General features: G+C 38.6%; 12 protein-coding genes across 12 annotated transcripts; 9 read left to right on the top strand and 3 right to left on the bottom strand.

Annotated features, from left to right (window-relative positions):
• Positions 1–33: 33 nt before the first annotated feature.
• On the top strand, positions 34–1,122 carry SOCG_04222 (transporter Yos1). Its single transcript, XM_013165064.1, has 4 exons — positions 34–179; positions 222–281; positions 333–434; positions 482–1,122. The coding sequence occupies exons 1-4, from the start codon at positions 143–145 to the stop codon at positions 535–537; spliced, it is 255 nt and encodes an 84-aa protein (XP_013020518.1). The 5' UTR covers positions 34–142; the 3' UTR covers positions 538–1,122.
• SOCG_04223 (SUMO-targeted ubiquitin-protein ligase subunit Rfp1) lies at positions 1,056–3,264 on the top strand. The gene has a single exon (XM_013165065.1). The coding sequence runs from the start codon at positions 1,162–1,164 to the stop codon at positions 1,933–1,935; it is 774 nt and encodes a 257-aa protein (XP_013020519.1). The 5' UTR covers positions 1,056–1,161; the 3' UTR covers positions 1,936–3,264.
• On the bottom strand, positions 2,068–2,923 carry SOCG_04224 (recombination protein Irc6; the record flags this gene model as incomplete). The annotated part of the gene is made up of 3 exons (XM_013165066.1): positions 2,068–2,162; positions 2,406–2,804; positions 2,860–2,923. 3 exons carry the CDS (start codon positions 2,921–2,923, stop codon positions 2,068–2,070), a joined length of 558 nt encoding a protein of 185 aa, XP_013020520.1.
• An 86-nt stretch (positions 3,265–3,350) lies between the features above and the next one.
• On the top strand, positions 3,351–5,492 carry SOCG_04225 (mRNA decapping complex catalytic subunit Dcp2; the record flags this gene model as incomplete). Its single annotated transcript, XM_013165067.1, has 1 exon — positions 3,351–5,492. One exon carries the CDS (start codon positions 3,351–3,353, stop codon positions 5,490–5,492), a length of 2,142 nt encoding a protein of 713 aa, XP_013020521.1.
• A 318-nt stretch (positions 5,493–5,810) lies between these two features.
• Positions 5,811–6,870, top strand: SOCG_04226 (U1 snRNP-associated protein Usp101). Its single transcript, XM_013165068.1, has one exon. It carries the CDS (start codon positions 5,849–5,851, stop codon positions 6,641–6,643), a length of 795 nt encoding a protein of 264 aa, XP_013020522.1. The 5' UTR covers positions 5,811–5,848; the 3' UTR covers positions 6,644–6,870.
• Positions 6,800–7,853, top strand: SOCG_04227 (aminoacyl-tRNA hydrolase). Its single transcript, XM_013165069.1, has one exon. The coding sequence runs from the start codon at positions 7,058–7,060 to the stop codon at positions 7,724–7,726; it is 669 nt and encodes a 222-aa protein (XP_013020523.1). The 5' UTR covers positions 6,800–7,057; the 3' UTR covers positions 7,727–7,853.
• A 565-nt stretch (positions 7,854–8,418) lies between these two features.
• Positions 8,419–10,872, top strand: SOCG_04228 (tryptophan synthase). The gene has a single exon (XM_013165070.1). It carries the CDS (start codon positions 8,498–8,500, stop codon positions 10,589–10,591), a length of 2,094 nt encoding a protein of 697 aa, XP_013020524.1. The 5' UTR covers positions 8,419–8,497; the 3' UTR covers positions 10,592–10,872.
• Positions 10,873–11,897: 1,025 nt separating this feature from the next.
• Positions 11,898–14,240, top strand: SOCG_04229 (homeobox transcription factor Phx1; the record flags this gene model as incomplete). Its single annotated transcript, XM_013165071.1, has 1 exon — positions 11,898–14,240. One exon carries the CDS (start codon positions 11,898–11,900, stop codon positions 14,238–14,240), a length of 2,343 nt encoding a protein of 780 aa, XP_013020525.1.
• A 1,265-nt stretch (positions 14,241–15,505) lies between these two features.
• SOCG_04230 (uncharacterized protein) lies at positions 15,506–18,040 on the top strand (the record flags this gene model as incomplete). The annotated part of the gene is made up of 1 exon (XM_013165072.1): positions 15,506–18,040. The coding sequence occupies one exon, from the start codon at positions 15,506–15,508 to the stop codon at positions 18,038–18,040; it is 2,535 nt and encodes an 844-aa protein (XP_013020526.1).
• A 109-nt stretch (positions 18,041–18,149) lies between these two features.
• SOCG_04231 (uncharacterized protein) lies at positions 18,150–20,628 on the bottom strand. Its single transcript, XM_013165073.1, has 3 exons — positions 20,495–20,628; positions 19,913–20,408; positions 18,150–19,849 (listed from the first exon to the last, which is right to left on the bottom strand). The coding sequence occupies exons 1-3, from the start codon at positions 20,616–20,618 to the stop codon at positions 18,367–18,369; spliced, it is 2,103 nt and encodes a 700-aa protein (XP_013020527.1). The 5' UTR covers positions 20,619–20,628; the 3' UTR covers positions 18,150–18,366.
• Positions 20,629–20,847: 219 nt separating this feature from the next.
• SOCG_04232 (translation initiation factor eIF2 beta subunit) lies at positions 20,848–22,032 on the top strand. Its single transcript, XM_013165074.1, has 2 exons — positions 20,848–20,885; positions 20,989–22,032. Exon 2 carries the CDS (start codon positions 21,190–21,192, stop codon positions 21,919–21,921), a length of 732 nt encoding a protein of 243 aa, XP_013020528.1. The 5' UTR covers positions 20,848–20,885; positions 20,989–21,189; the 3' UTR covers positions 21,922–22,032.
• A 31-nt stretch (positions 22,033–22,063) lies between these two features.
• Positions 22,064–23,315, bottom strand: SOCG_04233 (uncharacterized protein; the record flags this gene model as incomplete). Its single annotated transcript, XM_013165075.1, has 2 exons — positions 22,064–22,092; positions 22,307–23,315. The coding sequence occupies 2 exons, from the start codon at positions 23,313–23,315 to the stop codon at positions 22,064–22,066; spliced, it is 1,038 nt and encodes a 345-aa protein (XP_013020529.1).
• Between the last annotated feature and the right edge of the window lie 365 nt (positions 23,316–23,680).

The raw sequence follows: 23,680 nt of genomic DNA, 5'->3' as shown, positions 1-23,680 counted from the left end.
TATGATACATTACCAAAATGTTAATAGGTTGTTTATTAAGGTACTGCAGAAAACTTCCGTAAATGGTTTCTGTTAGTTCACACTAACTGCTTCGCATTTGTCAGTTTGGTAAAAACCTGCTTGAAAGCTTATTACTTTAGCCATGGGACTCTTGTTTGGATTTGGAAATATACTCTATAGTAAGCAAAGTATACAGAAGTTACAGAGCTAACTTTGCCTAGTTATTCTGCTGTTGTTGAACGCAGTTGCGATTCTTTCTGAAGACCGCTTTTTAGGAAGACGTAAGTGATAAATATAAAAAAAAGAAATCATACGCTAACTATAATTCTTAGTTGGATGGTCTCAGAACACCTCCTATGGTTTCGGAGAGTCCCAAGATACCATCAAAAGTAGAATTCTTCACCTAATCCGAGCCGTTCGAACGGTTATGACATGTAGGTAACTAAGTTTTTATCAGAAAACTTACTAATTACTTTTACAGTTCCATTAATTGCTATTAATACTGTCGTTATTATTTATAACCTGATTTTAGGCTAGAGCCGACAGGTTGTGAATTGCATATGTCAATGACAATCATATTAAAAGTATTTAATACGCCATTCATATTATAACTAAGAACCTGGTCTTCTCTGGTTGGATCTTTTAGATATTTCTCTCACCTTATGAGTATAAACTACTTCTTCGACGGGTTCAACACTAAGAAAGATTCTATTTGGCCATTGATTTATCTCAGTATTGTCCAAATAGAGCTTGTACACGACATTCCTACTATAATAGCGAGAACCGTTAATACGACGCCTTTTCACGATTACCTCAGAAATACTAAGACAAACCCAGCATTATACACTGTACCTTATAATGAATTCCAAAATAATTGACAGACTATGCTGATAACTTACTGTTGTTCATACAAACCAAGCTTAATTCTTCTAAAAAGAATACCTTCACAAAACCTAACGCACATTTGTTTACTAAATGTTTCGCTAAGTCGCACTATTTTTAGTCAAAGAATGTTAGTCCACTGCAATACCAAAACTCATGTTATTCGAGCTCCACACTCGAGTGCATTATTTACTTATATATAAGTGAATTTGTTACAATTTGGAAGTTGCTAAGCGCCAAGTGACTTGGATATAAGGGTAAAAGTAATTCGGAATATCCATGCCCTTGAATGAATCCATAGATGTGAATTCAAGCGATGTGATTGATTTAACAAGAACCCCTTCTCCTAGTAACGATATTTCGCAACCATCTAGTCATACTGTAATCGACGTAGATGCTATACCCGATGACCCATTCACGGCGACTCCTGCAGAAGAGCGACCCCAAAGGGGCAGTAGTCGGCGTCGACTTCGGAGACGACGAAATTTGGCCTCCAACCCATTGTCTTACTTGGAAGACATGGTATACTTAGGCCCACAAGTCGTTTCTCGAAGATCTAATAGAGGTTCGCGCAGTCTACTTGAGATTATGACTCGTTCATTTCCTGAATTAGGGTCAGCAAACTCGATGTCTCCATCTTTATTTGAAATGCTCTTGAGTAGAATGAGGTACGAAAGTTCTTATTCTGGACAAGAAGCCAATTCTTCTGTTAATAGCGATTATTTCTCTGACTTTGTCCCCGAATCAGAAAGTCAATCGCCTTCTATCGAAGAACGAAAGGAAACTTATGTTCCCCCGAAGCCTGCCACAGAAGGATATACAAGGAGTTTTGGATCTGAAGTGACGATGACATGCCCTCGTTGCCATGAAGAACTAGGAGCTTCGAAAAGTGCAGAAAAATCAAGTGTTTGGGCAACCAAATGTGGACATGTTTATTGTGGTTCCTGCTCAAAGGTTCTCAAGAGTAGTCGAAGACCAGAAGCTAGGTGTGCAGCCTTTGGCTGTAATCGTTATTTAAACACAAAAAATGCTATGTGGGAATTGTACTTCTAGATTACGATTGATAGAATGGTTTATGTTAATATTTATTTAGTCTTCTTTCTTGTTATTTATATACATTTGTAGATCTGCTTTGTTCGTAGAGCGTCTACGGTGAAGAGAATGAACCAAGCTTTTTGAAAGTCCTTAATCTAGATCTGATTCTTGAAATCCCTCATTCACCAAAGAATTAATTATCGACATCGCCTGCTTTTTCCGTTCGTGTATGTCTAGATTTGACCCTAAAATTGGTCAGCTTATACTCTCTAGGGGTTTCTGTACCTCTAAGATGTTTTACTTGATCAATTAGACTATCCAAGTCTGATTCTTCTGGGGACATAGATACATCTGTACCTAGTAACCTATTTTGCTCTGAATTGTTTTCATTCGAATCAAAATCCCATTCGCAACAATCGAAAATTTCTAGAACTCGTTCAAGTCCTAACTTTTCTACTAAGTGTTAGTATTTTTCTAGTGTTTTTGACACTTGCCTCCAAACTCATTCTTTCCTGTCTGATAGAATGCAACGTATTCTAGATATGGGCAATCAGGGGGAGTCATCATAGATTCGGTGTCCATGTGAAGTCCAACCATTGGAATAGGTTTTTCTAAATTTTGAATAAAACTTTCCCAAAGAGACCATTCCTGAGGTTCGTAGGATCGGAATGTATAGACAATGGCACCAATAGCGTCAATTACTTCCTTAGCCTCATCAGAAGCATATGCACCGAGTGTTTCTTTCAAATCGGTGTATTCATCAACCCATAATCCAACCTCTTTTTGAAAGTACTTATTTCTCAACGTATATTCGTGAGATAGACCAGCATGCGATGTTCCATTTGATGCCAACTTTAGCCCTTTAGGCAGACTTCCCGTCAAAGCTACTGTTTAGTATTCTGTTTTTATTTTTGCTTATTATAATACTTCTCGTTCAGCTACCTTTCACGAACGTTACTTTACCAGATTTCGGTTTCCCTATGACTAAGATTCGTTTCGAATCCATCTTCAATCGTACAATATCGGCGCTGAATACTTCAAAAACCTAAGAATTGAAAAGTCAGTACACTTATAGCTCTTAACAGGGTAAAAGCTACAGCAAAGAAAACTTACATAAATTCATTTTATGCCTATTGAAGCAAAAGTCTAACAAATGTCCTGACGCTTCTTTTTCTACTATAAGCCAGGTTAACGAAGTTGTGTAAATTTGGATAATTTTGAATACTAACATGCATAATATAGTTGTATGAAGATTTGTTTGACTACGCTAAATCATCCACGCAGGCATTATATGTGGTGTATTATAGTACTATGCAGGAACACAACCACGACGAAATTAAAGAAGTACTTAAAGTTTAGACGGTGTTTAAACCGGAATTTCATTATTTATCTTTGCATTTTTTTTTAAATTAATTTTCTAGGATTCATGCGAGATGTCCTTCAAAAACGCTACATTTTCGCAGGTGCTCGATGATCTGTCTGCACGGTTCATTTTAAATTTGCCGGCTGAAGAACAAAGCAGTGTCGAAAGGCTTTGTTTTCAGATTGAACAAGCACATTGGTTTTACGAAGATTTTATTCGGGCACAGAACGATCAGCTACCATCTTTAGGTTTACGCGTCTTCAGCGCTAGATTATTCGCCCATTGTCCCTTATTATGGAAATGGAGTAAAGTACATGAAGAAGCTTTTGATGATTTTTTACGCTATAAAACCAGAATTCCTGTCCGAGGAGCAATCATGCTCGATAAGTCCTTACAGCGCTGTCTTCTTGTTAAAGGATGGAAAGCCTCTTCTGGGTGGGGATTTCCTAAAGGAAAAATCGATAAAGACGAATCAGATGTTGATTGTGCTGTTCGTGAGGTTTATGAAGAAACTGGCTTTGATTTAACAGGCCATATTAATTCTAATGAATATATCGATATGACAATCCGTGGACAAAACGTCCGTTTGTATATTATCCCAGAGATGTCTCTTGATACAGCGTTTGAATCGAGAACACGCAAAGAAATTAGCAAAATCGAATGGCATATGTTGACCGATTTGCCCACGTACAAAAAGTCCAAAACGGATACGGTAAAAAATAAGTTCTACATGGTTATTCCCTTTTTGGCTCCTCTTAAAAAGTGGATTAAGAAGCGTAATGTCGCTACCAAGACTACGAAAGAACAAGGAATCTCCGTTGACGTTGACGCCGACGCTTCTTCCCAACTTCTCACTCTTTTGAAATCATCCACGGCTCCTAACGTTAATTCCCTTCCTATTTCGCAACCAGTGGAACAGCAGGCTGTTCCCCAACTTCCTCCAGTTGACATCAAACAAAAAATCCTTACTTTACTCAATGGAAACTTTGAACCTAAACAGCCCCTTCCAATTTTGCCAGTCTCGTCTCTTCCTCAACAACCTCCTCGTCAAGTAGATAATCCCTGGTTAAATGGACCTTCTCTTTATGGGTTCGATCCATTTGCCTATCTCGGTTTAGATCCCCAAAATCCCTCCGAATCTTTTCCAAGAGTTGCAGCATCAGGTCCACCTCCTCCGAACGTCGCTTCTAATTTGCAATTTCCCGATTCTGTCAATTATCCTTCCCCTCCGCAACCATATTTGGAGCATCGTAATCCTTATGTTCAAAACAGAGAAAATTTCAGTCCCGAAGCGGCCATGCCTTCTCCGATGGATCTTCCTTCTCCTAAAACCGTTTATCATGAAGTTTTTCATCCACCCTCTACTACGTCCGTTCAAAGTTTTCAACCTGAGCAGATGCGTGAAGTTTACAATGATACTCATCCAAAATTGAACATACAGAATCCTCCTTATACGAACCATACAGTTGATCCTTTTGCAGTTATCCAACAGCAGCAACAACCTATAAATAATGTACATGACGAACCTACCGTAAACCGATTGCAAAACAATGCTTCTTCTAGGAAACTTCTTGATATGATATCATCTCCAAAGCCAGCTCGTTCTTTACCAGCTTCTCGAGATGGTTCTTCTCAGAAGTTGGTTAACATTCTGTTAGGGACAGATAATTCCGACGTGAACGGTAGTATCCCAAATAAAACTGAAACGGTTCATAAGCCTATTGTTTCCAACCCCCCTGCTCAACCATCGTCTCATTCTGAACATCTGCTTCAAGCATTGTTGAACCCAACATCCTTCGCCAAACCTTCTTCTGCCGCTGAGAAGAACGAGCCTGGTAACCAGCCTTTAGAAGCAAAACCATTACCAAAACCAAAAAGCACAATTCCTCAATCGGATGCCTCAGACAAACCCAAGAGCGTTGAGTTTACTAGAGTTGAAAATACGGAAGCTCTGAAAAACGTTCTGTTGGGAAGATCGATTCAGCCAACAACCGCTGATTCTAAGGAGGTGATGACCGAACACGGAATAAAAACTGATGGCTCTACTCAGAAACCTGCCACACCAGGATTTTTCCCCGGTTCTGTGAAGATCCTTAAGCGAGCTCCATCTGCGGAACTTGAAGGAAAGAATCATCCAACGGTTGGAAAATCATCTGATGAATATTTCCTTTCTTACCTGCAAGATGTAGTGAGAAACCAAAAAAGAACTTAGTCTGGCTTGTAGTTAGGCTCCATAGTAATGTTCGAATTTGTATAGCGTAAATGCTTAGATTTTAATCGATTATGATATATAAAGACGCTATACCTAATAGTGCTAAAGACTCTGCTGTAGCAATGTGTTAGTAAGACAATGCCATTTAATTACTACCTTCGATGATTAATGTACCTTGTAAATCCAAAAGCTGTATGCTATTCTATAGCCCTTCATTAAAGGAGCTTATGATAATGCAATAATCTATAAAACTCCATAATATAATATAATATAATATAATATAATACTATATGTACGAGCACCGTAGAGTTCGTATGGTAAGCTTACAATCAGCAAAATAAAGGAATGCTAGGAAAATGACTGAGAAACTACCATCGACTGTATTGGCATTATTTGCTCCTAGACCTCCTTTAAGATATTTACCTCCTACTGATGCTCCGCCAGAAAAGCGTTCAACTCCTCACCTTTCTGGAGTTGCAAAATATTTGCAACTAGCGAAGACGTATAATGATGATTATCAGCCTACGGAGACTCTAGAGGAGAGTAGGATTCGTCGTAAGGAAGAAAGAAAACTAAAGCAACGTGAAAGATTGCGATCGATGACCCGACAATGGAACCCTGATGATGACCGACATGTTATCGGTGATCCCTACAAAACCTTGTTTATTGGGAGATTGAGCTACGCTACAAGGGAAGGAGACATCGAAAAAGAACTTATACGTTACGGTCCAATTGAAAGAGTTCGCGTCGTTAGGGATAAAAGTACCGGAAAGTCAAGAGGATACGCATTTGTGGTTTTTGAACGAGAACGTGATCTTAAGGCTGCTTATCGAGCTGCAGATGGGTTGATACTACAAGGAAGAAGGATTGTTATTGACGTTGAACGCGGTCGTACTGTGAAAGGTTGGTTGCCTCGAAAACTAGGAGGTGGTTTAGGCGGTAGACACTACACTAAAGAACGCCCACCTCGTGAACGGGGATCAAGATATAGAGGAGAAAGCGGTTTTCGTGGAGGATACCGTGGTTTTCGAGGCGGTCCTCCTCCCACTGGCTCTTCGTTGTCTTCAAGAATGTCAGGCTCTCGTTCTTCTCGCACAGCAGGTTTGGGTTATGAAAGGCGTGATTCTTTTCCAAAACGCAGGAGATACTAATAGCAATCTAATTTCGACTGGATATAAATCGGTGAAGCATAACGCCATTACCTACTATTCCATTCCTGACATGATTCATAATGACTATATAACCTATAATGAAGTTTTGCATATCTTCTTTCTTTAATCTGTTTAAAATTTAGTTAGAATCAACTTAAAAATGCGTCCATAGTACTTTTCATATAAGAAATTACAAGGTACTGCCGATTTTATTCTCTGCTCATGAATTGGTTTAATATATTGAAAGTGAGTACAATCTTTTGTTTTCCAATTCTCTTCTCTTAATATATGCTATGCCTTTGTATTTTGGTATTACCATCATCATCTACCTATACTTCCCACTTACTTTAAGTATACAGGCTTAAGCATTAGTACCTATATCAATACCTCATACTATTTAGCTTAAGGTTTCCTATGTCTTTGATTAACTCTGTTAAAAATTCTCTGACTGCTTCAGCCCTTTCATACTTCACAACGGGTGTTCTTGTAGGCACTTCATGTGGTTACCTTTTAGGATGGAAAAATGCATTTCAGAGATCTAGAATTGGTGATAGTAAAACTATAACAGAAGATTCAACCTCGAGTCGCGACAAAGCTGATGTTTTACCAGGAAAGAAGGAAGACGTTAGTGAGAGTGAAGAGAGCTTCACCGAAGAAGAAGATTCTGAAGCGGAATTAGCTGCAATTCTAAAAGGAAAAAGCAGCCTTTCTGCTTTGGCCTTAGCCGAGGGTCAAACAAAAATGGTGCTTGTTGTCCGTACAGATTTGGGCATGACGAAGGGAAAAATAGCTGCTCAGTGTGCTCATGCAGCTTTAGCATGCTATAAGCTTGCAGCAGCCACGGATCCTGAATTGTTGCAACTATGGGAGGCTGCTGGCCAAGCGAAGATTACGTTACAGGCTCAGTCGGAAGAGCAGCTTCAAATTTTGCAAGCTCAAGCTATGTCGTTGGGACTATCGGCTAGAATTATTCATGATGCTGGACGTACCCAAATTTTCTCTGGTTCCGCAACCGTTTTAGGAATTGGACCTGGTCCGGTAAGCGTAGTTAATGAAGTCACAGGCAGTCTTAGGCTGTTTTAGAGTAAAGAGATATGAATAATCTTTTTATTTTATCTCTTGATTTTAACGATGCTTTCACGTTGCTGAAAGCTTATACACGTACCGGATACTTTGTGGATATAAAATAAAATCTATTCATTGTTGACTATTTACTTGTGATTTCCAAATGTTTCAGCAGTATACAAAGTAAATTGTTTAGTAAGAGCTTCCAAAGTTGAATCAGGTTGGATTTACGAAAAACTACTGAACGGAAACGAAGTGAATTCATCCTGCTGTATGAAACGTCCAGACGTCTGAATGTTTCAGAGAACCTGTAACGACGTAACTAGCATAAATTTTTTATGCTGTAATTTATTTCATTCTAAATTAAGCTAAGTTGTTTGCAAAAAAAGGTAAATACTTATGACGGCTTGTCAAAGGGACTTATGAAAACTATTATAGATTCCTTATAGCCAGTAGTTGTAAGTTAACGATTTGAAGAGCATATATATAATATTTCAGACTAATTTTCAACAAAATGATCAGTATTAATAGAATTATAGTCTTCCAAAGACGAAGTAAGAGATTATCGTCAATTTTTGAGTTAATTTTTATTTCCCCATTTTTCGATTCTACTTAAGCATTCTTTCTATTATTGTCAAATGTTTTAGAAATAATAACACATGTCTGAAAGATACAAGAAATGTTAGTTAAAGTTCATCGAGGTTCATTGTAGATGAGTCTTGATTTCCTAGTCTTGTGCAAAAACTATCTCTCCGCCAACACCTTTTAATTGTGTGTAAATTGAATACCATGGCAGAACAATTGAGGAATACATTTTTACAAGCTAGAAAGGAGAATAGAAATGTTTTGGTAACATTTATTACTTGTGGATTCCCAAGTGTGGACGAAACAATTGATATCATGAAGGGCCTCCAAGCTGGAGGTGCTGGAGTTATTGAGTTGGGTGTTCCTTTTTCTGATGCAGTTGCAGATGGTCCTACCATTTGTAAGGGTAATGAAGTGGCTCTTAAAAACAATGTTAATTTGAGCGTTGTTTTTGATACCGTTAAACGTGCTCGCGACGCTGGCGTCACTATTCCCATCATCTTGATGGGTTATTACAACCCAATCTTTTCTTATGGTGATAAAAATACCATTCAAAAGTCAAAGGAAGTTGGTGCTAACGGCTTCATTATTGTTGACTTGCCTCCTGAGGAAGCTGTCGGATTTCGAGCCGAATGCACTAAAGAAGGGCTTAGCTTTGTCCCTCTTATAGCCCCCTCAACTACTGAGAAGCGTATGAAGGTTTTGACTTCTATCGCTGACTCTTTCATCTATGTTGTCTCTCGTATGGGTAGCACTGGTTCATCTGCTAGTGGCCAAATTAACAGCGCTTTGCCCGAGTTTTGTGATCGTATTCGTAAATACGCTGGAAATACCCCATTGTCCGTCGGATTTGGTGTAAACACCAACGAACATTTCAGATATGTTGGTAGCGTTGCCGACGGTGTTGTTGTTGGCAGTAAAATCATTGATGTTGTTTTCAAGGCAAAACCTGGTAAGGCTGCTGATGATGTTAAGGAGTACTGCCAATATTTGACCCAAAGCGACACTTCTGCCCCACCTGCTAAGCGTTTTGCATCTGATACCGCTGTGGATACTGCTCCTCCCGCAGCAATCGTTGAACCTGCAAATGAAATGTTCCTTCCGCAAACTTTTGGTTCTTTCGGAGGTATGTTTGTACCAGAGGCTTTAACTCAATGTTTGGTTGAGCTCGAAAGCGCTTTCTATAAAGCCATCAACGATGAGAAGTTTTGGGAAGAGTTCCGCTCTTACTATGAGTATATGGGTCGCCCCAGCTCTCTTGATTATGCTGGACGTCTTACAGAACACTGCGGCGGTGCTAAAATCTGGTTGAAGCGTGAAGATTTAAACCACGGTGGTTCTCACAAAATTAATAATTCCATTGGTCAAATTTTGATTGCCAAGCGTCTTGGTAAAAACCGCGTGATTGCTGAGACAGGTGCCGGACAACACGGTGTTGCCACTGCTATTGCTGCTGCCAAACTTGGTATGAAGTGTACAATTTATATGGGAGCTGAAGATTGCCGCCGCCAATCTCTTAATGTTTTCCGTATTCGTTTGTTAGGTGCCGATGTTATTCCCGTCACTTCTGGAACTCAAACTCTTCGTGATGCTGTAAACGAAGCTCTTAGAGCCTGGGTTGAGGACATCGACACTACCCATTATTTGATTGGATCTGCTATCGGACCTCATCCCTTCCCTACTATTGTAAAAACATTCCAAAGTGTAATTGGTAAGGAAACCAAGGCACAAATGCAGGAAAAGCGTGGTAAGCTTCCTGATGCTGTTGTGGCTTGTGTTGGTGGTGGATCTAACTCTATCGGTCTATTTTCTCCTTTCAAGGAAGACAAGTCTGTGCAGTTGTTGGGCTGTGAGGCCGGTGGTTCTGGTATCTCAACTGATAAGCACAGTGCTACATTGTCCAGAGGTAAAATTGGTGTATTCCATGGTGTACGTACATATGTCTTGCAACGCGAAGATGGACAAATCCAAGACACCCATTCTATTTCCGCTGGTTTGGATTATCCCGCCGTAGGTCCCGAATTGTCTGAACTTAAAGAAACCAAGCGTGGTGATTTCATTGCAGTCACTGATGCTGAATGTCTTGAAGGTTTCCGTGCTCTATGCCACTATGAAGGTATTGTTCCCGCTTTGGAATCCTCTCATGCTATATTTGGTGGTATGGAATTGGCAAAGAGTCTTCCCAAAGACAAGGACATTGTTATTTGTGTTTCCGGTCGTGGTGACAAAGATGTTCAAAGCGTAGCTGAGCAATTGCCTACCTTGGGACCTCAAATTGGATGGGACCTTCGTTTCTAAGGCTCGTTCGCTTTTCTTTGGTCGTTTGCATAGATGTCGTTCTTATTTAAAACTAAATATTTTTTGTGAAAGTATAAAGAAGTAAAAAAAAAGAAAAACATTCGGCTTTAAGTTCATGCTGTCTAATAAACATTGATAATGTTATGAGCAGGGATTCTTTTAAAGAAAAAGGAATAGAAACAGAATGTTTAAATTGACTTTTAGAGCTATGATGAATTTACATATTCATACTTAAAAGCTAATAGCTGTTGTAGTTTTAATATTGTCTCCGCATCCTCAAAGTAAGTTTGAAAACAAAACTTGCCATTGAATAGTAGCATTCAGTATTTCCCATGCCTGAGCATAAAGGGCACAAGAACATTGTAGGTAGTAGTGAATGAAGATTCATTATACCAATTCTCTAGAAGGTTGAAGTCTTTTCGTCTGGGAACATGAACAGCATTCATTAATAAGTACGACTTTTTATTTATTTCTTTCTTTCTTTTAGACTACTAAATAATCATAAATGTTTTCATTCATTCATCATATAAAAGTTACTTTTGCTTGTTTTCAACTATAGTAGAACCTCTATTTAATAACTTTTATTACTGACATGCGAATTTTCAAGTGGTTGTAGAAACTCTCTATTAGAATACTTCTGTGAAAAGATTAAATCATAATAGTTTCACTTAGAATCTTCTTGAGCATCTTCACTCTCGTTCAAATAATGAACTGGCTTACGTTAAGTAATATTGTTTCAAGGAGTTAAGTGATCATTTTGTAAAACTTTCGGGGCGTCATTTTCATGTCATAAATTGAAATCCGTATATTCTTACTGTGAGGATGAGGACTTAGTACAAACCGTCGAGTTCCTAACTTTGGCGAAAAGGGTTCTCCATTGCATGCATTATTAGAAACTTCAATTGCCTCATGAAACCCGTTTAGCGGCCTGTAGACTCCATTGGCATTGAAGTAGAGTTTGTTAATAACTATCATTGATTTGATTAAGGTCGTCTGGTCTAAATTTCATTGTGTAAGTTTCTAGGTTTGAAATTTTTCATTATCTGGTGAAGCAATTCGTGTTCAATTTCCATTTGGATTACAGAATTTGGCTTGGAAGATACGGCGTTCAATTATAAACCGTCTTTTCCGGACCATACATCTTACAGTGTTTTGGATAGTAAGAAAAGCAGACTCGATTGACCATTGAAATTTATGGATTATTTTCCAGTACGCTCATACTGGATTCAGTAATATTTTAGGATTTGACACCCCAGGAAGACAAAGAACAATCATCACGATTTAAGTGCGTTTTTTGTTGATAGTCATGCAACAATTTCCTCAGCCTTCTGGTCATCCTCAACTGCGCAGAGAAATGGAAGCTAACGCTGTCGGCAATACTGTTCTTCCTAAACAAAGAGATCCAGATTTTTCTGCACAGCAGTACGATGTCAATTCACTTTTTGTCCCTCCATACGACAATTTTCCAGTGCCTACTCCGAACAATTCTTCCATTGCTGCTTTTTCCAATGAGAAGGCACCCACTTATCCAAATGTACAAGACTTTCCAGGAGAATCAGTATCTGATCCGACTTCTAAAGATGCATTAAATCAAGAAGTCGCAGCTGTTCATTTCGGAAAGGAAATCAATTCAAACCTCGAAAAACCATCAGATTCATCCAAACGCTTTCCACTGTTCTCAGCAGACAGAAATCATGCAAAAGAATTTGAACCAGATGTACCGATATCTACTTCAGTTGTTCCTGATAAAGAAACGTCTTACGAACAACCTCTTAACTCTCCAGCGCCAAAGGGTAAAAAGCAAAGATTGGTTCCTGAACAATTGAATTACCTTTTACGTCAGTTTGCAAAGGATGCAAATCCCTCCCCTTCAGTACGAGAAGAAATTGCTCGAGAACTTAACCTTCCTGAGCGAAGCGTTACGATTTGGTTTCAAAACCGGCGCGCGAAAGCAAAATTAATTTCCAGACGTCAAGAAGAAGAGCGTCAAAGGCTTTTGCATGAGCAGATGGAGCTAGATAATTTGAACCAACAAGTATCTCAGGCTTTTTCACGCGAAATACAGTCTAATTCTGAAAACAACTCGAAACCCGACATCGGTCAGTCCTTACCATTTACGAATCCATTACTCCCCAAACCAACCAAAAGGTATAGGAACACATATTCTGCACATGAATCCCCATTTAAACCCACCCCTTCTTCATCAGAGAATCCTGCTTTGGAACCACCCATGGCGAATCCGTTATATAAGCATATCTTCCCAGGAAGCACCGACCCTCGTTTAAAACAAAGATTTTCAATCTCCCATATTCCAAATAGTAATTTATCATTTAGTACTTCAGATCCTCCTAAGAAGTTCCCGAAATATCTTTCCACTGGATCCTTCCCTTCTTTATCGGCTGTTTCAGCAAGCCTTCCCTCTGCATATGGTAGAGGCAATTTTGAGCACCGATTTTCCCAGGAAGGTCAAAATTACGACCAGAAAATGACTGACAATATATCCTCTATGCCAGCAATAAGAAGATATTCTTCCGCTCGTCTAATTCCCTCACAACAAGTTCAAGGGGACTCAGGTTCTCCTAAAAGTGGTTCGTCTGAATTCTATTATTTTGCGTGTGCTCTTTTAATTATTGGTTTATGGAAACGATTGCGGTTAACACCTCAGGATCTGATGTGCTTTTACTCTCCTCCAAAAAAGTTGTTTGCATACCTGATACAGTACGAGGGAATTCAGTATCGCATAGAGTACTCGTTTTTTGTAGTTGAATCTATACATGTAAACCGTGTCGATGATCCTTTACTAACTGAGTTGAATGTTGCCGTCCCACCTCGAGAAAGACCTGGTGCTAACGAATCTTGGCTTCAGGTGGATATCCATTTGACTATTCCACCAGTGTTTCACATGATAACATCTGAAGGACAAGAAAATTGTACAGATTTTACAGAAGGAAATCAAGCATCAGAAGTGCTAGGTCATTCTTTAATCGGGCCTGCTAGCAGTATATTTCTGATGCTCAATCGTATACGGGAAGCCTCACCAGAATTAGGATCTGTCATTAAGTTACACAAAAACATTCGTCCGCCCTCAACTTATCAAGAAGAAGAGTATATAACAGTAAAAAGTGAGGAGAATGAAATCTCGAAGGAAAAGGGGAATAAGGAGAACTCAGCCCCCCAGCAAGAAAAACATGAATTTCCTTTTTGGAAGTCACCTGAAGCAGAAAGTTCCGAGAGACATCGAAACAACGTGGTGTTTAAAGAATCATTACTTCCATCCGACAACGCACAAATGGCTGTAGAGTTCTCTAAACCTGATGAAAGTAATGGTAGAAGTGTATCATTTCCATCCGCGTCGTCTGAACTACGTTCCTTCCCTATTGAAAGCTTGTCTCAGCCGAACCCTTTTATGTACATGAATGCCGATGCGAGGACTGAAAAAGAAGGAAAAAAAGAGGTAAATCCTCCTCATGCATTCCACTATCCTCAAGACCAGCATATGACGCAGTCTAGGTCATCAGTAAATGCGCTGCCTGCTGGTACAGGCTTGGTAAACATGACTTATGAAATGAAACCTGGTATAGGAGAAGAAAATAATCGATCAAAACCTATCTCGAAAGATTCGTTTGAAGATCAAAATTTACTTTCATGAGTTTCTGGAAGAGTACCACAATTGCATTAACAGACGAAGAGGATACCTGGTGTTTTTGCAATATCTGAAAAAATTAGCAAGAAAGACGAAGGTGAGCAAAGTACAATACCGTATCCACAGGCGATTCTTTCTGCTTCGGTAAAAAGAAGAGGAAGCGACGTTTAATATGCAAAGATATATGCCTATTGAACTGTATTAAGTCTTTATTGTTCTTTGGAATTAAACAGTGATGGTATGATAAAGCCATCATAGATTCCTAGAGAAGTCTAAAATATTCACCTTGTTTATCTGCGATCATTGTTCGTGCTGCATATATATTTATATAGAAATTATGTTCCTTTTTTTTATTTGCGTTTTTATTATGTCCTATATATATTCGGACTTTTTGTTGTGGTTTTTTTTTGGTGTTTATGGAAAACCTGTTGGTATTACGATTCTTTATATCGCTGGACGATTTAATTGTCATTAATTTTTTTTATTATTTCTTGTTCAAAACAACAATGAAACGATCGATAAATTCATAAAAGCTATTCAATGTACGAGTACTGTTGACATACCAGTGAATTGTCTCCTTTTTTCTCGTGACAATCGAAAGTTAAAAGGGTTTGGATAAGAAAGAAAACGAAGAATGCATAATAGACTTGAAAAACAAAAGAAGAGGACTCCGATACTCTTCATTTCTATGCATTTTCTTTCGTATTTGTTACTTTACATACTCAAGTTTATGTTACTTGGAAGGTGAAAGACCCCACAATGTATTTACCGATATTCTTTGACTTAATATTATAAAGGTGCATATTAAACGAAAGAAAAAATTAACACTATTGAACGACGTCATTTCTTACACTGCTGGAGGTAAACAGTAAGAGCTCTCGATTTTGGTAATAGCGATGTCATGAAGTGAACTTCTGGAAGAGACCTATGTTATTATACTCAATATTGAAATGGATAGGCATTCAAAAACGAAGAATAACATCGTAAGTCATAATGCATGTGAATGGAACGTCATTCTAAAATCACTGTGAGTCATAACTAACGTAACGAAAAAACAAAGTACATAAGTAGGAAAAGGAACGCAAGAAGAATATCTTTCTACTAATATATTACAATAACTAATTCAGATTCAGAAGCTTAGACACAAGACAAGCTTATTAGGTTTCAAAAAGAGCCTTTGGGTGGAATAAATCAGATCGTTATTTTTAGATTTGCTAACGAAAATCTATTGATCATTACCGAGACGCAGATCTTTTGAAGACTAACCAGATATGTCGGTAGCCTATCCTACAAACGAAGCTGTACAAGATGAGCATATGCACAAAGGGCTGCACTTATTTGCCATCTGGGAGGCATTATCTTCTGGAAAGATGCCAGATAATCAGCAATTAGGTGGCTTGTTTTCAGCAATTTCGGAAGGTTCTCTATCGATTGCCCAAGACGTTAAACGAAACATGTCAAAAGACGCTCGAGATTTTTTCAGTCACTTCTCGGAAGTGATTGACGATTCCTATTCAGTACTCAAGAAAAAAAATCGTGGTGATCTTTTACAAAACGCTGTCTATGAATTGACTCAGTCTAACGCGTCAACAAATGCTCCTGACATTTGGAACGATACGAGTCAAAACTTGAATGACCAAGGCTTAAATCGGGAGGATCTCAAACAGTTCTTTCTTTTATTTTTTAATAACAGCCACTTGCGTGAAATTTTGCGAGATGTCCTTGCCCTATTCGGCCGTCAAGGTTCAAAGTTAACTCAGCAAAAATTTAATCAGTGGGATCCACAGCAAGGAAAGCTTGGCCAGAAGAGTCCTTCGCGACATCAAAATGGCCCAAATGAATCTTCAAGACATCAAGGTTATGATGGTGACTACCTTTCCGTGTTCCCTGCTAGAGAACAAAGGGAAAATCAATCCAACGAAGAGTCATCAAAAACGAATCAATTCTTCAACGATCCCCAATCACAACAAGTTAGAAAAGAGACTAGTGAAGAATTGCGTAAAATCATGGATCAATTGAAGCGTCTGGTTGTGGATTTACAACAGGATAATGCTTATCAGCATCCTCTGCAGAGCATTTTTGGTCTAGTTGAAAAATTTGTGAATGAGCTTGGTGATAAGAAAGGTAAACTGCAAGTTGAAACTAATGATCACATTGACCGTGCCTTGCGTTATCTTCGAGAGCTTGCTGAAAACGCTGTTAATCACTCTCTGCAGCCTCTCATTAACGTATTTAAGAAGTTTCATCACTGTGCCCAAGAAGACAGAGAATTGAAACAATGGTTTCAAGATTGTTACGCTTATATGAGAAAGTTCGTTTTGAAGAAGGGTTATGCTATCACACAGGATGCAACGGATGAGTATAATGAGCTTTACGAACGTGGTCGCAAACTCATGAAAGGACGTCACAAACACCTTTGGGATGAACTGTGCTCTGAGTCGAAATCCATCAAAGACAGTGCAGCTTCCGATAGCTGTTACCACCACCTAGGAGATGATGGCAAGAGACTATACAATATTTTGGTCGAACACAAGGGTGGAGAAACATCTTTGAAAAAAAATACAATTTATGAGATTTTGCAGTTGAGCTTACCTGTTATTCTTGCCCGAATCCAATACTTTCCAATTCCCCGGCTCGAAATCGAGCAGCCTGCGTTTGATATAGTTTTGGAGAATCTTAACCTTCAAACTATCAACATTTTACCAAAAATCGCGGAATTTCGAAACAATAACCTCATGAGACTTTCCCCTTACGGAAACGTCTCCTCAATTCAAGATCATTTAGTTCATCTTCATCTTGCTCATATCCAAACTGATCTCAAAAATGTCAACTATTATATTAGGCGCAAACAGGGATTTCCTAAATTCGTTGATCAGGGAATCGTTGATCTTGGCATCCACAAACAAGGCATGGTTGTTGACCTTGCCTTGTCAGCAACTCCGAAAACTCCCAGTCGCCAACTTCCTGGTTCATTCTTTCGGTTAGATCATGTTAAAGTGGATGTTCACAACATTAAGCTCAAAGTTAGAAAATCAAGACATAAAGCTCTTCTGAACTTCCTTAAGCCATCAATGATGACCTATATCCGAACAACTGTAGCAAGATCTTTGGAAGTCTCCATTCGACGAACTGTTGAACAACTAGACAGACAATGCTATGAGATACATAGAGAAGCTCAAAATGAGTTGGACAGACAGTCTAAAAGGCCAACAGAAGAACAAGATTCGAGAACAAAAGTGTATGGCAAGACTATATATAATAGATTTTCATCTATGCAACAACGCTCTCAATCTTCTGGTTCAAACCAAAAAATTCGTGTTGCTCTTCACGAACAAAATAGTGAACTCAGCAACATTGTTCTTCCTTCCCATAACCTAGAGGAAGGCGAAAGGCTGAGAAGGTCAGCTCATTCCGGAACTGCTTGGCGATCTCCTGTTTATGATAGTTTAGGAGCAATGGGTAGTGCCGGTGCTGTTGGTAGTTTAGCAAACCGTTCACGACCCTCTAAAAAGTCGAAGCGGAGCTCAGCCAAGAACCGTCAACCAGCAACTGCTAGAACTATGAATGAAGGCCAACAACCTAATGCGAATGGCAGTTTAAATCAGACCATACTGAGTGATCAAATGGCTCTCGGAAACGTAACTGAAATTCCCCTTCCTCCCGCAAACACTCAAAGACGCAGTTTGACTGAACATTCAATTGGTAGTTTTGGAGATGAGCAGCGTTCTCCAGAGGTATTGTTCCGTCATACGGATGCTCCTAAGCGAAATCATGATGCTTTTAAACATCAAACAGCAGTGACTTAATTAATTATAATAATTGCATTCTGCTGAAATATACAATGCCCTTCAAAAATATTCGAGACCACCTACTTTCATGACTTATGATCCCAACCCAAATTCTACGACTATTTAAGGTCTGTTCATTATACTTATTTTATTCTCTTCTGATTTAATAGCGATAAATTAGTGTATTATTTATTAGTTAATAAATGCGAACGTTTTAACGTTGAATTTCTCTAAATTGCGTAGATTATTAAACAAGACAAATAATTAAACCCTTTAGATCCTTCGTACTTCAATTAATACATATTCCGAGCATTGCAGAGCGTTGGTTTCATAGTTTCAAATGTTCACGCACGCGAACTTAGTGTACGATCTAGAGAAAAAGGACTGCTTCTTGCTGAATTCGTGGCCTTTGTAAACAAAGGCGATGACATCGTCTCATTCGAATCCCAATCCTTTAACGGGGGTCGAATACTCTTCTCAGTTGGCGTAGCTGATGGAGCGCGATGATTCCTTATAGACATCTTTTTTGCAAGCATAGTGGGCAAATTCTTTGGTTTATGATTCCTGTTTAAACCTGTAGGCTGAACTTTAAAGCCAATAGAGCTGTTTTTTGGTTGACTTTCAATTGACGAGAAAGTCGAACCCCCAGTAATCGAGGAATTATCACTAGCCGCAGTCAAGGATGAAGACATAAACTTGTTTATAGAAGCCGAGGACGACGATTTTTCGTCATTATTGTGACGTGAGTCTACATTGTTTGGATATCTCAATTTAATGGGTTCATCATACATAGACTGTCTCTTGTTTGCCCAGTCTAATAGAGTATTCACATATCCCGTTGCTTCGGGATCCCACTCTTCCTCATGCTCTGATATCAAATTTAATGGTTTCACATCTTTTTTGTAAGCATCAGTTGAAGACAATTGGTTCATTTGATCGGCCAAATGAAGTAAAATAGCACGGTTACTTTCATATAGTACGCTTTGGCAGCTTCTTCTTGGTGAATTAGTTAGCATAGATGTTTTCTTTTGGAACTTTTTCGGTTTTATGACGCGTTTAAAAGATGACCTAATTCTGTTTAAGATCGTTGTTTTCGCTTGATATTCGTCTTGCTGGGTTAGTAACTTTGAAGTAGGAACGCTCTGTTCAAAAATCAGTAGCTTATTCATTTTATCTAGCATCATCGTGCAATTCATAAAGACAGTGCGCTTCGATTCAGGAATTTCAGGGCACCGAGATTCGACCCATAGCCACCAAAGGTTTCTTGAAGAACAGACGGGTGTGATACTTTCAAACGAACATTCGTTGGCTATATTTTTATCCAACGAGGAAACTTGATCCAATGGAGCCACATGAGGAAAATCAGAAGTTGAAATTTCTCCAGACAAAATAGAGCATACCGTTTCCTGAGTTTTAGTAGGAGCTATTGGGTGATTAAACCCATTGGTAATAAAGCTGGACCATGCAGATTCTTGAATAGAAAATACTGAATGATAGGATGTACGCTTGCTGACTTGTTGTAGAGTGGACAAGCATTTTGTTTGCACGTCTTCAAAACGACGAGGTAATGAAGAAGATATGTTTTTTGGTACGGGCATTTGAAAAACCAGCTGAATGACCTCCAAAGGATCCTTTGAAAAATAAGAACTAAGGGAAAAATTTACTAGAGAAGCTTTTTCATCTAGGTAATTAATAGTTTGAGGAGGATACTTGCATCGCTGAACCTGGGTTTGTAATGTATACGGCAAGCAGGAAAACCCGGATTGATCATGTTTATCCATACTACGGATGTAGCATAGAAGAAGGTGGAAGCAAGCATTCGAGCATCTAAATTCGTAAGTAAACAGCACAAACCCCCAAACTGACCTTAGTGATCATTTTGTAACTTACTTATTCCAGTATTCAAGTGTATCCTGCAAGGACATCTGAGGCCACTCAAAGGCCCAAATACTTGCAATTTGAGCCACAGATTCTAAGGAAGATCCTTTACGGACTTGTGTGCTATTAGCCATCTTTGCAGAAAGACTCATCATCAGTTTCAAAAAATGGTTCAAGACGTTTAGATGGTGAGAATTTTTGGTCGCATGTTTCATGAATATGTTAAACCCAGAAGTCGGGTAATTAGCTCTTAACTCTGCTTCTTGAAAAAGTTTATAAGTTGCCCATGTGATTACGCCTCCTGGAATACGATGCAGGATCCAACGAAGACAGGAGATTAAGCTGGTTTCACTTAAAAGACGCACTTGGTTTCGTATTTCATCTGGTTCAATCTTTTGCTTTTTCTCTAGATTTTTGTAAAATTCACGTACAAACGCTATCGATTCCCAGTACTTGTCAGGATTAGATCCAACAGCTATCCGAAATAGGATGTTGCTAGAATCCATTTCTAGTAATGTATGTTAACTTCTATCAATTCTCACTTTTAATGGCCGTTCATGAGAACGCGTTTAACATTGTTTAATCAATATATACCTAAGTGTTCAAGGCGAGACGCCAATTCTTTAAATACTAACTCTATTTGAGCTAAATCAATATTTTCTTGATTCCAATAATCCATGCTGATTAACCTAAGTGTTCCGTTGAAAACACGATTCATTAGGGCGACAGATCACTTATATATCTTAAGGGTCAGGGACAAAGAAAAGACGGATAGTCGAAAGATACCCCTTCCAAGAATAAAAAATACAGAAATGACAGCGAAAAACAATATATATAATTTTATAGAATACTTTTATTTGTTTTATGTATTTGTTTCATTCCTACCTAAACATTTTTTTGTTTGGGTTGGATGGCTAAAATAATCTAAACTCCCTAATGAATTCTGTAAAGAGCCATGTCTGACAAAGAACCCGTAATTGACCAGGTAAGGAAAATAGTAGCAAAAGAAATGGTTTTAAAAGCGCAAAAGATTATTTTTTTGTGATATTTTAATCCTTTGAACGCAGAGTAGCTAACAGTTGTGTTAGGTTGGTCTTAACGGCACTTTTCCTGAAAAAAAGAAAAAGACGAAAAAGTCGGTTGCTTTTGATGATGAAGTGAATTCTCCAGGTCAAAGAGAATCTTCTCCCGCCGACGATTCCTCTGATGATAAGCAGGAAGATGATGGCAAAGATGCCAAAGGATTGACTGAGCCTGTTGCTGAGGGCGAAGTTGATGAGTTAAAGGACATGTTTGCCAGTATGAAAAAGAAAAAGAAGTCAAAGAAGTCTTCCGGCGATGCCGAAGGTGAGAAAGGAGATGAAGTTCTCAACGATAATGGTGAATTAGACTTTTCGTCTATGAAGAAGAAGAAGAAGAAGAAAAAGACCTCTGATTTGTCTGCCTTCGATAAGGAGTTGGAAGCTTCTTCCGCAGGAGATGGTGCTGATGCTAGTAAGCAAACTTTCGACTCTGAAAACATGGGTGAACATGCTTGGTTGAAGAGCGATCGCGATTACTATTATCCTGAGTTATTGAACAGATTCTTCAATCTCCTTCGTACTAATAACCCTGAGCTTGCTGGTGAAAAGCGTAAATACACTATTGTACCTCCTTCCGTTCATCGTGAGGGTAAAAAGACTATCTTTGCAAACATCAATGATATCGCTAAGCGCATGCATCGTTCTTTAGATCATGTGATCCAATTTTTGTTTGCAGAATTGGGTACAAGTGGTAGTGTTGATGGTTCTTCTCGTTTAATTATTAAAGGTCGTTTCCAACAAAAGCAAATGGAAAACGTCCTTCGTCGTTATATTGTTGAATATGTAACTTGCAAGACCTGTAAATCTCCGGATACTATTCTTACAAAGGAGAACAGAATTTTCTTTATGACTTGCGAAGCTTGTGGATCTGTTCGTTCAGTGCAAGCCATTAAGACAGGTTACCAAGCCCAAATTGGAAGAAGAAAGCACGTTGGTTAGTTTTTTTGAGATAAAAAATTTATATATATCCGTGTATTACTACGAAATGACATATTTTCGGTTTATCGTGGCATTAAGTTCATTGTATATGTATTAAAATAAATGTTCATTATACATTAGTCCTATATCTTTCTCACATTCATCATTGCTTAGTTTCATAAAATGGGTTTGCTGTTTTAGGTTAAATTGTTCACGTCTACTGAATGACATTTGTGTGCATGTTTCCACCAAAATATTTCTGGAACTTTTACTTTCACATCTTTTCGACCTGCTGTTGTCAGTAAAACTGTCTCGTCCAAGATTTAACAAAGTAAAATTTGAAGTAAAAGAAAAAAGTCGACTGAGCAACAAGTTTCATGTTGTAAGCTTTATTTTAAATACGTACCCTGGCAACGTATCCAACGATTGCATTGATGACATTTTCCCTGTACTATTTGACGTCTGTCAGGTAGCCCAATTATACTCTTAACCTTTCGAACAGGAATTGTTCGAAACTCAATGGGCGGATGATAAGGTCTGCCTTTACTATGAATACCATGTAAAAAGTTCATATGATACCAATATGCGCTGGTTTTAGTGCGAAGCCAGACGAAATTCTTCTGGAAACAACAGATAGGGCAAAGGCCTTCTTTTTTTTTTCCCTGACCACGAGTAAATCGGGGCAAGTAATAATCGTCAATGGGGCAGGATTTGATACACTTGACATCGTCTTCTAACAGATATTTGGGTATAGGGAAAAGAGCAAGCTTTGGCAATTCAGAGTAAAACGAAGGAAACATTGGGTGGATTGGGGTGTGAGGTAGATAATGGCGAATACAGGCGTTTCTTTGTTTAGGATTGGTTAGACAAGGCTCACCGTCATCTGCGGTTGCTTTTTCAGGAAGAGTCGTTAGTACAATATACCGATTTTCTTTGGCGACCGAAAAATCACTAGGATACTGACAGTAGCCAGTATGAGTTTCCATAGTAATTTTCGGGTTTGAGGACGTGTTTGGAAGAACGTTAGCAACAGAGTTGTTTAATTGAAGGGCTCTGTCCATGTGTGTTTCAGGATATAAATGCTGTTGGGTGCCAATGTGGTTTGATAGTTTGCTGTTTCTCTTTCCACCTTCGGTTTCCAAACCTTCATGAAGATGATCTTTTAAATATTTCCGAACATCCTGTAGAGGACCATGATGTTCGTGATCATCGTCGACACCACCTCCCTGAGTACGATTACTCCAGGTAGGATTATGCGAAGAGTCGTAGTCCGATGAGTTTTTTTGTGATAAACTGTTTGAACTTTTTAAATTATCAAAGCATAAAGAGTTGTTAAAAACGACGTGTGGTTCAGGTAATTCAGACAAGAAGTGATTGTTGAAGTAGATTAATTTTTCTATATCGTTGTAACTCATTTTACAATTTTATCCTTCGCTTTTAAACTGGTAAATACTTTTACTTAATTAAATATAGTATTAAACAGCTCAATCAGTTTATGGGTACAACTAAAAGGAGGTTATGGATAAGGGACGAATCCTTCCAAGCTTTATTTCGCGCCCCAAGAAGCAACGCGCTGCAGGTAACTTAGCTTGAACACCCAAATGTAAATAAACAACGTTTTTTTTTTCAAGAAAATATTAAAAATAAAGTAGAATTAAAAAGAAATTTCTCAACTCAGTTTTGAAATATCTTGACAAACCTCCTAGTGTGCTTCCTGCAATAGGGAATTCAGATAAATGAGCAGCATGAATGCGATATGCGGAGCGTTTTGAAAACTCTT

This window comes from Schizosaccharomyces octosporus (assembly GCF_000150505.1).
Source record: "Schizosaccharomyces octosporus yFS286 unplaced genomic scaffold supercont6.3, whole genome shotgun sequence".
Classification (NCBI taxonomy): domain Eukaryota; kingdom Fungi; phylum Ascomycota; class Schizosaccharomycetes; order Schizosaccharomycetales; family Schizosaccharomycetaceae; genus Schizosaccharomyces; species Schizosaccharomyces octosporus.
The sequence above is the reverse complement of the archived record's forward strand: the minus strand, read 5'-3'. Positions and strand labels throughout refer to the sequence as shown.

Excerpts from the sequence above, each read along its gene's own strand:
- SOCG_04222 (XM_013165064.1), top strand. The coding sequence starts at position 143 with ATGGGACTCTTGTTTGGATTTGGAAATATACTCTATA. Across the intron at positions 282-332 it reads AGACCGCTTTTTAGGAAGAC|TTGGATGGTCTCAGAACACC; the intron begins GTAAGTGATAAA and ends TATAATTCTTAG. Across the intron at positions 435-481 it reads CGTTCGAACGGTTATGACAT|TTCCATTAATTGCTATTAAT; the intron begins GTAGGTAACTAA and ends TTACTTTTACAG.
- SOCG_04223 (XM_013165065.1), top strand. The coding sequence starts at position 1,162 with ATGCCCTTGAATGAATCCATAGATGTGAATTCAAGCGATGTGATTGAT.
- SOCG_04226 (XM_013165068.1), top strand. The coding sequence starts at position 5,849 with ATGACTGAGAAACTACCATCGACTGTATTGGCATTATTTGCTCCTAGA.
- SOCG_04227 (XM_013165069.1), top strand. The coding sequence starts at position 7,058 with ATGTCTTTGATTAACTCTGTTAAAAATTCTCTGACTGCTTCAGCCCTT.
- SOCG_04228 (XM_013165070.1), top strand. The coding sequence starts at position 8,498 with ATGGCAGAACAATTGAGGAATACATTTTTACAAGCTAGAAAGGAGAAT.
- SOCG_04231 (XM_013165073.1), bottom strand. The coding sequence starts at position 20,618 with ATGAATCGTGTTTTCAACGGAACACTTAGGTTAATCAGCATGGATTAT. Across the intron at positions 20,409-20,494 it reads GTCTCGCCTTGAACACTTAG|AAATGGATTCTAGCAACATC; the intron begins GTATATATTGAT and ends ATACATTACTAG. Across the intron at positions 19,850-19,912 it reads ACACTTGAATACTGGAATAA|ATGCTCGAATGCTTGCTTCC; the intron begins GTAAGTTACAAA and ends TTACGAATTTAG.
- SOCG_04232 (XM_013165074.1), top strand. The coding sequence starts at position 21,190 with ATGTTTGCCAGTATGAAAAAGAAAAAGAAGTCAAAGAAGTCTTCCGGC.